We start from the raw sequence: 14,116 nt of genomic DNA, 5'->3' as shown, positions 1-14,116 counted from the left end.
TAGCTGAAAGCACAGGTGCATGATGCGAGGAGATGACTGGTTGCACTGAAGCTTGACGGCGGTAGAACACGTTTTGCAAGAAGGCTGGCCGAGTAGTGTTAGCAGCAATGATTAGATCACATTCCCGTTAAACGGGCATCCAAAGCCAAACCAAATAAGCAAAAATATGCAAGCATTCACTCCCCTTTAAGGGACAGACTCCCCTTGGGACAGACTCCCCTTCAATGGGCATTATTCTCTGCCACCAAAAACACGTTATTCTATTGCCATTTTCTCCCAGTAAGAAGGCACTGTTGCACTTTCTAACCCACAAAGGTAAAATTGCTCTTTCAATGAAGAACAACCTGCTTCTCTCTGTGACAAGCCGAACGCTCCCACAGTTTATTGACTGCAGAAAGACACTAATTTTTCACTGAAGGAGGAACTTCGAGCACGGGTTCCTATTTTGGTTTAGCAATCTGGCGGGGAGTGGAGGAAACACCTTGTGCACTTTTGCTTGGCTGTGGCTGAGGATTATTCTGCCCTGCTCTCTGGTGAGATGAGAGCGTGGGATTTTACTGCTTGAAGTACCGCGGAGAGTGATTGACCACGTCGAAACTGAGCGCACGCCGCAATTTTGGGCTCAATTTTGGTCGCGTTCACGCAAGCCTGGATTTCAGGCCTTAGTTTGATACTCACTTAGTTTAACACTTGGCGTATTAACCCTTTGAAACCCTTTGGGCGCATTTTGACTCCCAAGGAGAATGGCATGGTAACGTATGCATTCACCGATTTGAATAGAATGAATGAAGGAACATGTCTACGAAAGAGTTCCAACGAGGAATATGGTCAGATAAATTGGTGTGCAAGTGATTAATTTGAACTCAGGCACCGATTGCTTTTGCTGCCGCCTCAGAGGGTTAATTCCGTGTCCGCCTCTGCTTGATTTTTGCTGGCTAGCGATATTCTCCTGGCAAAATGATCACAAACCTGTAGACTAACGCACACTTCTGATTATAATTAACCACAGCACCTATTAGCAATGTGAAAGGCGCCATCTAGTGAGGACTGTGCAGACTGTCGCCTCCTTCCTTCGTTCACAGCTAGGCTTGCATTTATGTAGCGCCTTTCACGACCAACGGACGTCTCTCAGCACTTTACAGTCAATGAAGTATTTTTGGAGTGTAGCCACTGTTATAATGTGGGTAATGTGGCAAGCTCCCACAAACAGCAATGTGATAATGACCAGATAAACTGTTTTTGTTACATTGATTGAGGGATAAATATTGGCCAAGACATCGGGGATAACTCCCCTGCTCTTTTTCGAAATAGTGCCATGGGATATTTTATGTACACCTGAGAGAGCAGACGGGCCATCGGTTTAATGCCTCATCCTAATCAAAGACGGCAGCTCCCTCAGCATGCACTGGAATGTCGGCCTAGATTTTTGTGCTCAAGTCCCGGAAGTGGGATTTGAACCCACAACTTTCTGACTCCGAGGCAAGAGTGCTGCCCACTGAGCCATGGCTGGCACTCATTCGCCTTTCTTCTTTTGTGCTGACCAGGAGTTACGATGTTTCCGCACGATGTGGGCATCGAAGGTCTGCTCAACGGTTGCCATTTTAATTGCTCCAATATTTGGAATCCACGCGAGTCATGGAACTGGGCAAAGGTGGGCACTGCCTTCTCTGACCTCTTTCTGCCCCCGGGTCTGGCTTTACAGGCCATTCCATGAAGTCTGCACAGTCAGCACTTAAATAGCCCTTAGTTCGTAGCTATTTGACCAATCGTATGATTCAATACTTTTGTATATTACAGCACTGCATCGTAGAATCAGAAACGCATGACAATATATTGATAAGTTTTGATCTAATGTGCATTCTGACACCAGATAATGGAACAACACTACTTTTTTTTATACCTTTTACTTAAATAAAAAAAAGAACACTTCATTTTTTTAGGTTCTCTTCCATCTGTTATATTATCCGTCCATTGAAAGTGTGCACCTTGCACTCTCCTGAGCATAGGTTGGGACCTACTTACTGTAACCAGCCCCTAGAGCTCCAGCTATCCTAGCAGTTGGCTCCTGCCCCACATACCCTCCCCCTTTTTTTTATTTTCTGACTGATAGAATCATACCGCACAGAAAGAGGCCATTCGGCCCATCATGCCTGTGCCAGCTCTTTGAAAGAGCAATCCAATTAGTCCCACTCCCCCTTGCTCTTTCCCCATTGCCCTGAAAACGTATTATTTTCAAGTATTTATTAAATCCTCTTTTGAAGGTGATGGTTGAATCTGCTTCCACCGCCCTTTCAGGCAGCGTGTTGCAGATCATAACAACTGCTGCGTAGAAAAATTCTCCTCATCTCCAATGTTCCCTCTTATTTTTTGGGGTGAGGGTGGTGCCGGGGGTGTTGCACGGCCCGGCCCATTCACAGTTTCGCTTTTCCGCCAGTGCTAACTGTACATTGAAGAAACTGGTCTCGCGCAGCCCCGGGATTATCAGAGAGTTGTGCACAACTTGTAGGGAACTTTTCTGATCTCCCCTCTGGTTCTGTGGCTAGTTATTTTAAACCTGTGTCCTCTGCTTACTGAGTCTCCAGCCAGCGGAAACAGTTTCTCCTTATTTACGCTCATCAAAAACCCCTCATGATTTTGATCACCTCTGTTAGACCTCCCCTTAACCTTCTCTGTTCTAAGGAGAACAACCCCAGCTTCTCCAGTCTCTCCAACTGAAGTTGCTCATTCCTGGTATCAATTTAGTAAAAATCATCATCATCGGCAGTCCCTCGAAGCGAGGATGACTTGCTCCACGCCAAAAAGGGATGAGTTCACAGGTGTTTCAAAGAAGGACCAAATAATCCAGATCCAGAACTACATCGTGAAGGGTGGACGATGCCTGTGCGTGGATTTTTTTTAATGTGGGGTGGCCATTGCACGCCAGCCATCACACAGGCTTGGCAGAGCTAAGTCTTGGTCCAGTGGCAAGATTACCCAAGACGACTGGAGACCTCTTCTGCTGCACAGACCTAGTGCGCACACGTATCGCAGTGTGGGATGGCCCGTGCTGCCTCTGGGTCCTCGCCCCTTCTGGGCCCCAGACTCAGACTCACTCCTCTCCTGGGCCCCGGTCACTTCCATCTACAAACTCTTGCCGCTCCTTCACCCCTCCTGCCCGCACTGCAATCAGCGACCTGACTTCGTAGCCGTCGCCCTCCTGCAGCAGCATGCGCCGCTCCCTGCAGTGGTTTGCCGCTGCACGCTGCTCCCTCCAATGGCCCCGGCCTGCTGATCGTCTTGCAGGCCAGGACCGTGCTGATTTCCAGGCCAGGCCGCCACACACTGCTCCCTCCAGTGGCCCCGGTCTGCTGATCGTCTTTCAGGCCAGGACCATGCTGATTTCTGGGCCGGGCCGCCACACACTGCTCCCTCCAGTGGCCCCGGTCTGCTGATCGTCTTGCAGGCCAGGACCGTGCTGATTTCTGGGCCGGGCCGGAATTTGATAAAGAGAAAATAGCTCAGAATCATCAACATTTAAAAAAATAATAATAATAATTATATTCCACAGTGGTGGAGCCTTGAAATTCTGCACTCAATGTCCCGGAGTGGGGAAAGGCAGGTTTGACCCTCCCACTCTACTCAGGACACGTTGAGAGCTGCACTGAGCAGGGAGATGCTGAGCGGAAAGTTGCAGCTTCTTTTCCTGGGGGGATGTGGGGAGGAGGGGGCAGTAGCTGGCTCGCAATTCATGGCTTCTGGAGTCTGGCCAAGGGAACGTTGGCTGAGCCCTGGGAGCAGGTTCCAATCTGCCATTAGTCCCCATGGACGGGATGTCACACGGGGGTCACGGATTAGGTGTGCTGATCTCTGAGCACAAATTCCCGATGATGAGCTCCCATGGTGCCAGGGCAGCTACATTATGCCATTTACCCACTAACTCCCCAGCTTGGTCCCATTCGTCTGGTTCTTGGCAATTGTGCAGGACAGAATTTTTTTTTTTGCCTGAGGTGAACCCGCTATTATTGCATCCCTCATTTTGATGCGGCAGTTAAATCACTTTCCTCCTCTTTTTCCGCTCAAGAACAGACAACATAACGCCTCCAAATATAACCACAGGGTGTCTCAATGCTGTTCAGTGTCAGCAGTGAAGCGGAGGTGCCACTGAATTCACAGCATTCTAGCTCTCCCGGGCATGAATTCCTCTGGGAGTTAGGATAAGCTGGTGCAGGGCGTTGTGACAGCTTGTAGGTGAACCTAAGAACATAAGAAATAGGAGCAGGAGTAGGCCATTCGGCCCCTCGAGCCTGCTCCGCCATTCAATGAGATCATGGCTGATGTTTGGCCTCAACTCCACTTCCCTGCCTGATCTCCATACACCTTGATTCCCTTAATATCCAAAAATCTATCGATCTCTGTCTTGAACATACTCAACGACTGAGCCTCCATTGCCCTAATGAACAATGTATCACCGCGACCTCGGCCACTTTCTTCGGGTGGGCGGTGCTCTTTGGCACTGCGCTGGCGAAGAAGCCCTGCCCACAGCTGGGCGTCGCTTGGGGTACCACTTGTCCAAACAGCTTTTTTGGGGGGGGGCGGGAGTGAGGACGGCACAAATTCCTCTGGGCACTGTGTGTAGCAGCAGCGCAAATGCGTTAGTGTGAAGGTATCCCGCGATCACCATCTGCGGTGAGATTGTAATCGGCTTCTACACAACATAAGGATTAGGAGCAGGAGTAGGGCAGACGGCTCCTCGAGCCTGCTCCAGCGTTCCACGAGACCACGGCTGGTCATTGACCTCAACTCCACTTTCCCGCCGGATCTCCATATCCCAGCCAGTTGTGACTGCACGTACGACGTGGCTGCACTCATTGACTGGGGGGGGGTGGAATCCGTGCCCTCTTTGCGATTCGAGCGGGTAACCTGCATTTCTAACCCTGCACTGTTCTCGCCGCACAGGTGGAGTCTTCTACCGCACGCAGTTCACCGTCTACGACCTGACCAATGGGAATATCGACACCTTGGAGCTGCAGGAACGAGTAACGGCCTGGGTAGGTCATTCCCCTTTGGCTCTTGTACACCATCACTGACCTACTCCCTCCCCCCACACCCCGTGTTCCCGAGTCTCAGAAGTACCCTTGTCTACAAAGCCCTCCTCCATCGTTACTCAGCCGGTGAAGGCAGAGAGCAATTAGGCCGCAGAGACCAAAAGCGTCCCACTTGGTGCTGGGCCAGCTTAAATCACTTTGGCGTGTTTTTCTGTGACACTTGCTAACCTGAGCAAAGAAAGATTTGCATTTCTATAGCGCCTTTCACAACCACCGGATGCCGCAACATACTTTACAGCCAATTAAATACTTTTGGAGTGTAGTCACTGTTGTAATGCAGGAAATGTGACAGCCAATTTGTGCACAGCAAGCTCCCACAAACAGCAATGTGATAATTACCAGATAATCTGTTTTTTTTTAGTACTGTTGATTGAGGGATAAATATTGGCCAGGACACCGGGGATACCTCTCCTGCTCTTCTTTGAAATAGTGCCCTGGGATCTTTTACATCCACCTGAGAGAACAGACGGGACCTCGGTTGAATGTCTCATCCGAAAGACGCCACCTCCGACAGTGCAGCGCTCCCTCAGCACTGTTAGCCTAGATTATTTTGTGCTCAAGTCTGTGAAGTGGTACTTAAACCCACAACCTTCTGACCCAGAAGTGAGGGTGCTGCCCACTGACCCACTAAAAGCTGCCAAATATGTGTATATGTGGCCGTGTCACTGAGACATTGTTAATGGCTCGGACTGTGCACTGACTGGCTGTTTCTCGATTTATGTTTCAGCTCACCGACTCATTTGAGAACTGGAACTACTCGGTGTATGTGCAGAGTGTAAGGTGAGGAGACGGAGACTCCGTAAACAAAACCAACGGTCAAAATCGGCTGGTGCCATACTGACAAGATGACGGGTTAATGCCTCCCGTTAAACTGAGCAATAGAGGGATTTTGCACGATGCTTTTGTCAGTAATATTTCACATCGTGATGCAGGAGCTGAAACTTTGGCCCTTGGTCCGACAACCTGGGTTCAAGTTCAGTCCAGAGCGATGGGGTGAACTTCTTTATACGAAATGTATAGGGAAAGGATGTTGCTTAGACCAGCTCGTTTTACTAAATTGATGCCAGAACTGCAAGGTTATTCCTATCGGGAAAGGATGAACAGGCCGGGTCTCGTTTCTCTTGAAAAGAGCAGTGACCTAATAGAGGTCTTTAAAATTATGAAAGGTTTGATAGAGTGGATACAGAGAGAATGTTTCCACTTGTGGGGAAGAGCATAACTAGAGGCCATCAATATAAGATAGTCACCAAGAAATCCAATGGGAGATTCAGAAGAAACATCTTTACCCAGAGAGTGGTGACAATGTGGAATTTTCTACCACAAGGAGTGGTTCAGACGAATGGCATAGATGCATTTAAGAGGAGGCCAGATAAGTATATGAGGGAGAAAGGAATAGAGGGCTATGCTGATAGATTTAGATGAAGACAAACAGCAGGAGGCTTGAGTGGAGCATAAACGCCAGCATGGACTGGTTGGGCCGAATGGTCTGTTTCTGTGCTGTATGTACTATGTAACTCGATGTAAAATGCCCCCCCCCCCCCCGCAGACATGGGGCAATCTACACGATTCCTGGGCGAGGCAAAAATAGACAGGAAATCCCGAGGCCTGTTTAGGAAAAGTTTTGGGAAATTCCTTCTCTGACATCCAAAGGTGATCAAGCAAAGGTTCAGGAGATGGCAGTCTAACTCTGATCATGGCTACCCCCACCTGCCATCTGTACCACAAGGTGCCTTTTCCTCACACAGAGTCGCCAACTCTGGTTGCACGTATTGCTGGAGGTTTCATCACATGACCTCCCTCTTCCAACCGCCCGCCCAGTCAAACCACCTATTTCTCCCAATAGTTTATAACTAACAAACAAAGGCTTTCACAGAAAGTGACAACAGGTACAATTCTTTTAATGGCCGAGGTGATTATTCTCCTGGGCCGCGTCCAGGCGATTAATCTTTCATTCCTGGAGACTCCAGGTTAATTCCTGGAGGTCTGGCAACTCTGCCCTCATAGGAAGTGGCCCACCGCCCTCCTGAAGGCCATCGGTGAATCCATATGCACTGCGTCTCCTTGGGCTGTATGTTCCAAAGGCTGATAGCTCCTTGTGTAAAGAAATGCTTCCTAGTGCTAGTGTCTCTATATTTTATTATTTTGTGTATAAATTTATCCTCCCCTCTCCACCCAATCCCATTTACCTGACCACCTGAACAGCAATCTATCCCCATCATCATGCTAAAGACTTTGGGGCCAAAATTGCCCCTTTTTATAGCCCCGTTAATGCCTCCGCGAGGCGCTAACAGGCTTCTAATTTCTTACCTCCCGGGTGAGGTGGCCAGAGCGTGCCCCCCCCCCCCCCGCCTCCCGGAATTACCCCCCGGGATTCTGCAGTGAAAACGGGTGCGCTGAGCCCGGTAGTTTTCGTCCCGGGCGGAGGCGCACGCGTCAATGATGTCATCGCTGTGCGCGCCGACCCGTTAAAAGAAGGGGAGGGACGTTGTGCCCCACTGACACCATTCCCGCCTCCGATACCACCCCGCAACCTTTTCTCTTTCTAAGTGCCCAATTCAACAAGATTTAGCAGCCCATCTCGCCGGGCACTCAATCTTCACTTAATTCAAATTGTGCGTCCCCAAACGGGCCACAGGGTGATTTAGGTCCCCTCAATCAAAGCACTTTGAAGTCTATACTGAGGATGGGCATACTCGCCTGAGCGGTGGTGCAACAAAGGCTCACTAGGTTGATCCCAGGGATGGGAGGGTTGTCCAAAATGTAGAATGGGCCTATACTCTCTCGAGTTTAGAAGAATGAGAGATAATCACATTGAAACATATAAGATTCTGAGGGGGATTGACAGGGTAGATGCTGAGAGGTTGTTTCCCCTGGCTGAAGAGTCTAGAACCAGGGGACACAGGATAAGGGGTCGGCCATTTAAGACTGAGATGAGGAGAAATTTTTTCACTCGGGGTGGTGAATCTTTGGAATTCTCTGTCCCAGAGGCCTGTGGATGCTGAATCATTGCGTACATTCAAGGCTGAGATAGACAGATTTTTGGACTCTAGGGGAATCATAGGATAATGGGGCTCGGGCGGGAATGTGGCGTTGAGCTCGGAGATCAATGAAGATCAGCTATGATCTCATTGAATGGTGGAGCAGGCTCGAGGGGGCCACATGGCCTACTCCTGCTCCTAATTCTTATGTTCTTATCTTCTTATACATTGGCTATAATGGTTCTATGTGGGCAGATTCAATGCAGTTTCTAATGGGCAAAGGCTCTTGACACAAAAAGCTCCCTTAATTTGGCACTAATTGTAAGTGAATTATACTGTTACATTGGCGCAGAGTGAGCTACTCTTCCACAGTTGTGGCAGAGGCCTGAATTGGAAAATGCTCCATAACCCAGTGCTAACACCCCTCAACTTCAGGGGAAGAAAAACAAAGAAGCTGTATAAAATGGTCCAGACCACACAAAAGCAGAACACATTTGCGATCTGCTGAATGATCCTCTGGTCGTTGTGAAAACATTTGCCTTACTTTCTTGCCACTGGTTTAGTGAATGGATTGGAGACCCTGCTACCTCTAGAACCTGGAGGTTAGGAAGTACTGGGTAGGCAGGAGATGTTGGCTGATTTACTGGGCGAGTGGATAGTGGACAGTTTACAGTGTGGAGCCAATCACCTTTGACGTTGGGAGTTCAAAGCTCATGGTGACAAATTAAGACATTGCGAGTTCAATAAATTTGTGGGATGGCACGAGGTTGCTGAATTGTGGTAAAAAACCCAACTGTTTGTTTTCCCTGTATATCCTGCTCAATAAACCAAAATGCTTTTCTGTCACTGGTCAGAATTCTCGACAGCAACAAAACTTCAACACGCCGGATAGTCTCCAGATCAGTCGGAAGCACAAAGTAAGAAATAAATATCTTTCACTCCATCTTTCAATTGCTACATCAGTGTTCAGAACGGTGCATGAAACACAAAAGATTAATATGCAGGTACAGCAAATGATCAGGAAGGCCAAAGGAATCTTGGCCTTTATTGCAAAGGGGGATGGAGTATAAAAGCAGGGATCTTGCTACAGTTACACAGGGTATTGTGAGGCCATACCTGGAATACTGCGTACAGTTTTGGTTTCCATGTTTAAGAAAGTATATCCTTGCTTTGGAGGCAGTTCAGAGAAGGTTCACTCGGTTGATTCCGGAGATTGTGGGGGGTTGACTTATGAGGAAAGGTTGAGTAGGTTGGGCCTCTACTCATAGGAATTCAGAAGAATGAGAGGACATCTTATCAAAATGTATAAGATTATGAGGGGGCTTGACAAGGTGGATGCAGAGAGGATATTTCCACTAATGGGGGAGCCTAGAAATAGGGGGCATAATCTTAGAATAAGGGGCCGCCCATTTAAAACTGAAATGAGGAGGAATTTCTTCTCTCAGGGGGATGTGAATCTGTGGAATTCGCTGCCTCAGAGAGCTGTGGAGACTGGGTCATTGAATAAATTTAAGACAGAGATAGACAGTTTCTTAATCGATAAGGGGTTATGGGTGTGGGCAGGGAAGTGGAGCTGAGTCCATGATCGTATTAAATTGCGGAGCAGGCTCAAGGGGCTGTATGGCCTACTCCTGTTCCTATTTCTTATGGAACACGCAACAACCGCTCCGTCCTATGCGGTCACAGCACACGCATCTTTCCTGGACGCGACTGGGTGGCATGGCTGCGCTGCTGTGCCTGACTGTTGCTTATTATTGCAGTGTAGTGGTTACGTGACTAGTAATGCAGACATCTGGACTGGTAATCCAGAAGAACCTGAGTTCATATCCCACCATGGGTAGCTTGAGAATTTTAATCCGGTTTAAAAGAAATCTGGAAAGTTGGCACCAGTGGAAGTGTCCACGAAGCTGTCAGATTGTCTTTAAAAACCCAACTGGTTCACTAATGCTCTTTAGGGAAGGAAACCTGCCACCCTTACCCGATCTGACCTGTATGTGACTCTTTACTGCCTCTGTACTGTCACAGGAAATTCAGGAAACACAGGATCTCATAGAAACGTTTAAAATTCTGACGGGTTTAGACAGGTTAGATGCAGGAAGAATGTTCCCAATGTTGGGGAAGTCCAGAACCAGGGGTCACAGTCTAAGGATAAGGGGTAAGCCATTTAGGACCAAGATGATGAGAAACTTCTTTACCCAGAGAGTGGTGAACCTGTGGAATTCTCTACAACAGAAAGTTGTTGAGGCCAATTCACTAAATATATTCAAAAAGGAGTTAGATGTAGTCCTTACTACTAGGGGGATCAAGGGATCATTGAATGGCAGTGCAGGCTCGAAGGGCCAAATGGCCTATTCCTGCACCTATTTTCTATGTTTCTATGTTTCTATGTAGTGTTTTGATCCAAACCACAATGCATCTCCAATTCTCATGTAATATTTCTTCCTCAGGTATGACTGCCTGGCCATTCTGTATTACAATATTACCAAAAATATTTACCTAGAAGAGAGGATAGTCCAAGAAAGACTGACAATCAAATCTACAGGCATCGGAAATAGATTTTCCATAGATTCCATTCAGGTTCAACCCGTAGGTAAGTGAATTCACTTTGCAATAGTCTGGTTATTGTTTCCGCTGAAAAAGTAATCAGCACAGGCACAATGGGCTGAATTGTTCCCTTCTATCAGGAAAGACTGAACACGCTGGGGCGCTTTTCTCCAGAACAGAGAAGACTGAGGGGTGACCTGATAGAGGTCTTTAACATAATGTAGGGTAGACGTAGAGAAGATGTAAATAAATCCAATAAGCAATTCAGGAGAAACTTCTTTTCCCAGAGAGTGGTGAGAATGTGGAACTCACTGCCACAGCGGGCGTGGATGCATTTGAGAGGAAGCTAGATAAAGACATGAGGGGGAAAGGAATAGAAGGGTATGCTATTAGGGTGAGATAAAGAGGGGAGGGAGCTCGTTTGGAGCATAAACACCGGCACAGACCCATTGGGCCGAATGGATTGTTTCTGTGCTGTGCATTTTACGATTTTATGATAATGGTGAGTAGATCCATTGCCAGTTCCAGTACCAGTCTTCATCGGTTCTTTCTAAATCTTTAAGGGTGGATTTTGTTTTCACTGGAGATTCTCCCAATTGTTCACCACAGCTTTGCCGGAATATCCGCAGATCTCCCTCCGATGTTATGGTGGATGATTGGGAGAAATCTCTACTTCTCCCACTGTGGAAATTCTACTCCTTTAATCTAAGATCAGTGCTGTGCTTCATGCAAATGCCAAAGTCAGGCTTCTGCGAGGTCAGGGACCGTGCGAGTTGCAACCCCTCACTGAACTCAATCAAAAGTAAGGTCAGCGCCAACCCAGAACTGAATGAATCAATGCAAATCCCAGACCGAACGCTGAACAGCATGGCATCAATCTGTTCCAGTCCCAACTCCTCATCGAATGGAATCAATCCCAACCAACAGCCTCAACACTCAACAGATTGGAATCTTTCTTAATCCTGGTTCCAGACACTAACGGAATGAATCCTTCCTAATAGCAGCACCAGCCCATAATAGAATGGAATAGAACAGAGAGCTGTGGAAGCTGAGCCATTGAATATATTCAAGGCGGAGATAGACAGATTCGAACTACAGGGGAGTCGAGGTTTATGAGGAACAGGCAGGGAAGTGGCGTTGAAGCAAGATCAGATCAGCCATGATCTTACTGAATGGCGGAGCAGGCTTGAGGGGCCGTATGGCCTACTCCAGCTCCTAGTTCTTATGAATCAATGCCAAACCTAGACCCAACCTGTGATGGAGTGGAATAATTCCCCAATCCCAGCCCCAAACGCTAACAGAATGAAATCTGTCCTGATCCCAGAACGAGCCCTGTAAAATAGAATCGTCCCCAATCCCAGCTCCTGAAAGAATCGCGTCAAATTAACCCCCGAGAGGGGTTTGATAAGGTATACGTGCATGGAGCTACCCACTGTCCTATCTTCACATGTGCTGTGGAAAACACCAGGTTTACCCTTGCAGCGAGGGCTGGGGGTAGCTTTAAGTGGATTCCACGTTCCACTCCGGGATCAATAGAGGCCAAAGTTAAAATCAGAATGTCACTATCTTGGGCCCGATACTGCATATTGACCCCGAATTTGTGGTTGGCGGCTTCCCATGGGCGGATGCCTCCAACAGCAAAAAATTTTACGAAAGTACCTGATGGTCCCGGAGTTTTGGAGACTTCTATTCTGGGCCTCTACGCGAAGGCTTGTGTAGAGGCCCACATATCCCAGCAGCGTTTGTGCTCCGTACGCATCACTGGGATCACATGGGGAATACTCCCAAAAACACGCAAGCACTTAAGATAAATTTTTAAAAGTCACACATTTAAAATTAATCCAAATGGAATTTAATTCATTATTTGAGACAAAAATTAAATTTTTTGAAGAATAAATGTACATATTTTAACGGGTCTAAAAATAAACTTACCTTATTTAACAGGATTGTTACATGTTTAAATTATTGAAAAAAATTTATTATTCTGTACTTTACGCTGATAAAATCAGGCCTTACACTTTTATCAGTTGTAAACATTTCAAGGGCATTCGTTCAGCAGGAGGTGGGAAAATAGTCCAACTCTCGGCCCATGGAGGCCCTTTACTTTTGGATGCGTGCGATCTGTCCGAGTTTAGGCACATGCGTTTTGCACACCTAAACCCAGAACATCTGTGGCCCCTACGTGTGTGTGCGCACCTTGTACCCACCCGTAGGGGGCCATGAATTCAGGGCCATTGTCTCACTAAAGTACAGTGTGCTGCAGTGTCCCTGTATTGTCCACCCCAGTGATATTGCAACATCGGAACAGGAGGAGGCCATTCAGCCCCTTTAAGCCTATTCTGCCATTCAGTTAGATCCTGGCTGATTTGAATCTCAACTCCCTTGTTTCATATCCCTTGATACCAATTCTTGAATAACAATCTATCAATTGACCCAGTGTATACAGTCCTTTCTGTGAAAAAGTACTTCCCGATTTCACTCCTAAACGGCCTGAGTCTATTTTAAGATTGTGTCTCCTTGTTCGGGATTCCCCCACCAGAGAAAATAGTTCCCTAAATATCTACCTAATGAAATCTCTATCATTTTAAACACCTCCGTTAGATCACCCTTCATAAGAACATAAGAAATAGGAGCAGGAGTAGGCCATTTGGCCCCTCGAGCCTGCTCCGCCATTTAATAAGATCATGGCTGATCTGATCATGGACTCAGTTCCATTTCGCCGCCCGCTCCCCATAACCCTTGTTTCCATTATCGTTCAAAAATCTGTCTATCTACACCTTAAATATATGCAATGTCCCAGCCTCCACAGCTCTCCGGGATAGAGAATTCCAAAGATTCACGACCCTCAGAGAGAAGAAATTCCTCCTCATTTCCGTTTTAAATGGGCGACCCCTTATTCTGAATCTATCCCCCTAGTTCTAGATTCCCCCACGAGGGGAAACATCCTCTCTGAATCTACCCTGTCAAGCCCCCTCAGAATCTTATATGTTTCAATAAGATCACCTCTCATTCTTCTAAACTCCAATGAGTATAGACCGAACCTGTTCAACCTTCCTTCATAAGACAACCCCTTCATCTCGGGAATCAACCTAGTGAACCTTCTCTGAACAGCCTTCAATGCAGGTATATCCTTCCTTAAATAAGGAGACTAAAACTGTCGCAGTACTCTCAGTGTGGTCTCACCAATACCCTGTACAGTTGTAGCAAGACTTCACTGCTTTTATACTCTATCCCCCTTGCAATAAAGGCCAACATTCCATTTGCCATCCTGATTACTTGCTGTACCTGCATACTAACCTTTTGTGTTTTTATGTACAAGGACCCCCAGATCCCGCTGTACCGCAGCATTTTGTAATTTCTCCCCAATTAAATCATATATTTTTTTTTTCCTATCAACGTGGATAACCTCACATTTTCCCACATTATACTCCATCTGCCAAATTTTTGCCCACTCACATAGTCTGTCTATATCCCATTACAGATTGTTTGTGTCCTCCTCACAATTTCCTA

The 14,116-nt window shown here is 47.1% G+C and overlaps 1 protein-coding gene across 8 annotated transcripts in view; it reads left to right on the top strand.

Annotated features, from left to right (window-relative positions):
- The window catches only part of adgrg6 (adhesion G protein-coupled receptor G6), a 157,356-nt gene that overhangs the window by 90,826 nt on the left and 52,414 nt on the right, over positions 1–14,116 (top strand). For all 8 annotated transcript variants that reach the window (XM_070889080.1, XM_070889081.1, XM_070889082.1 and 5 more), the window contains 4 exons: positions 4,936–5,027; positions 5,812–5,864; positions 8,917–8,979; positions 10,510–10,652. In XM_070889080.1, coding sequence (XP_070745181.1) covers positions 4,936–5,027; positions 5,812–5,864; positions 8,917–8,979; positions 10,510–10,652 — 351 coding nt within the window. The remainder of the gene's footprint in view (positions 1–4,935; positions 5,028–5,811; positions 5,865–8,916; positions 8,980–10,509; positions 10,653–14,116) is intronic.

This window comes from Pristiophorus japonicus, chromosome 9 (genome assembly GCF_044704955.1).
Source record: "Pristiophorus japonicus isolate sPriJap1 chromosome 9, sPriJap1.hap1, whole genome shotgun sequence".
Classification (NCBI taxonomy): domain Eukaryota; kingdom Metazoa; phylum Chordata; class Chondrichthyes; family Pristiophoridae; genus Pristiophorus; species Pristiophorus japonicus.
This window is presented reverse-complemented; position numbering and strand designations above follow the sequence as displayed.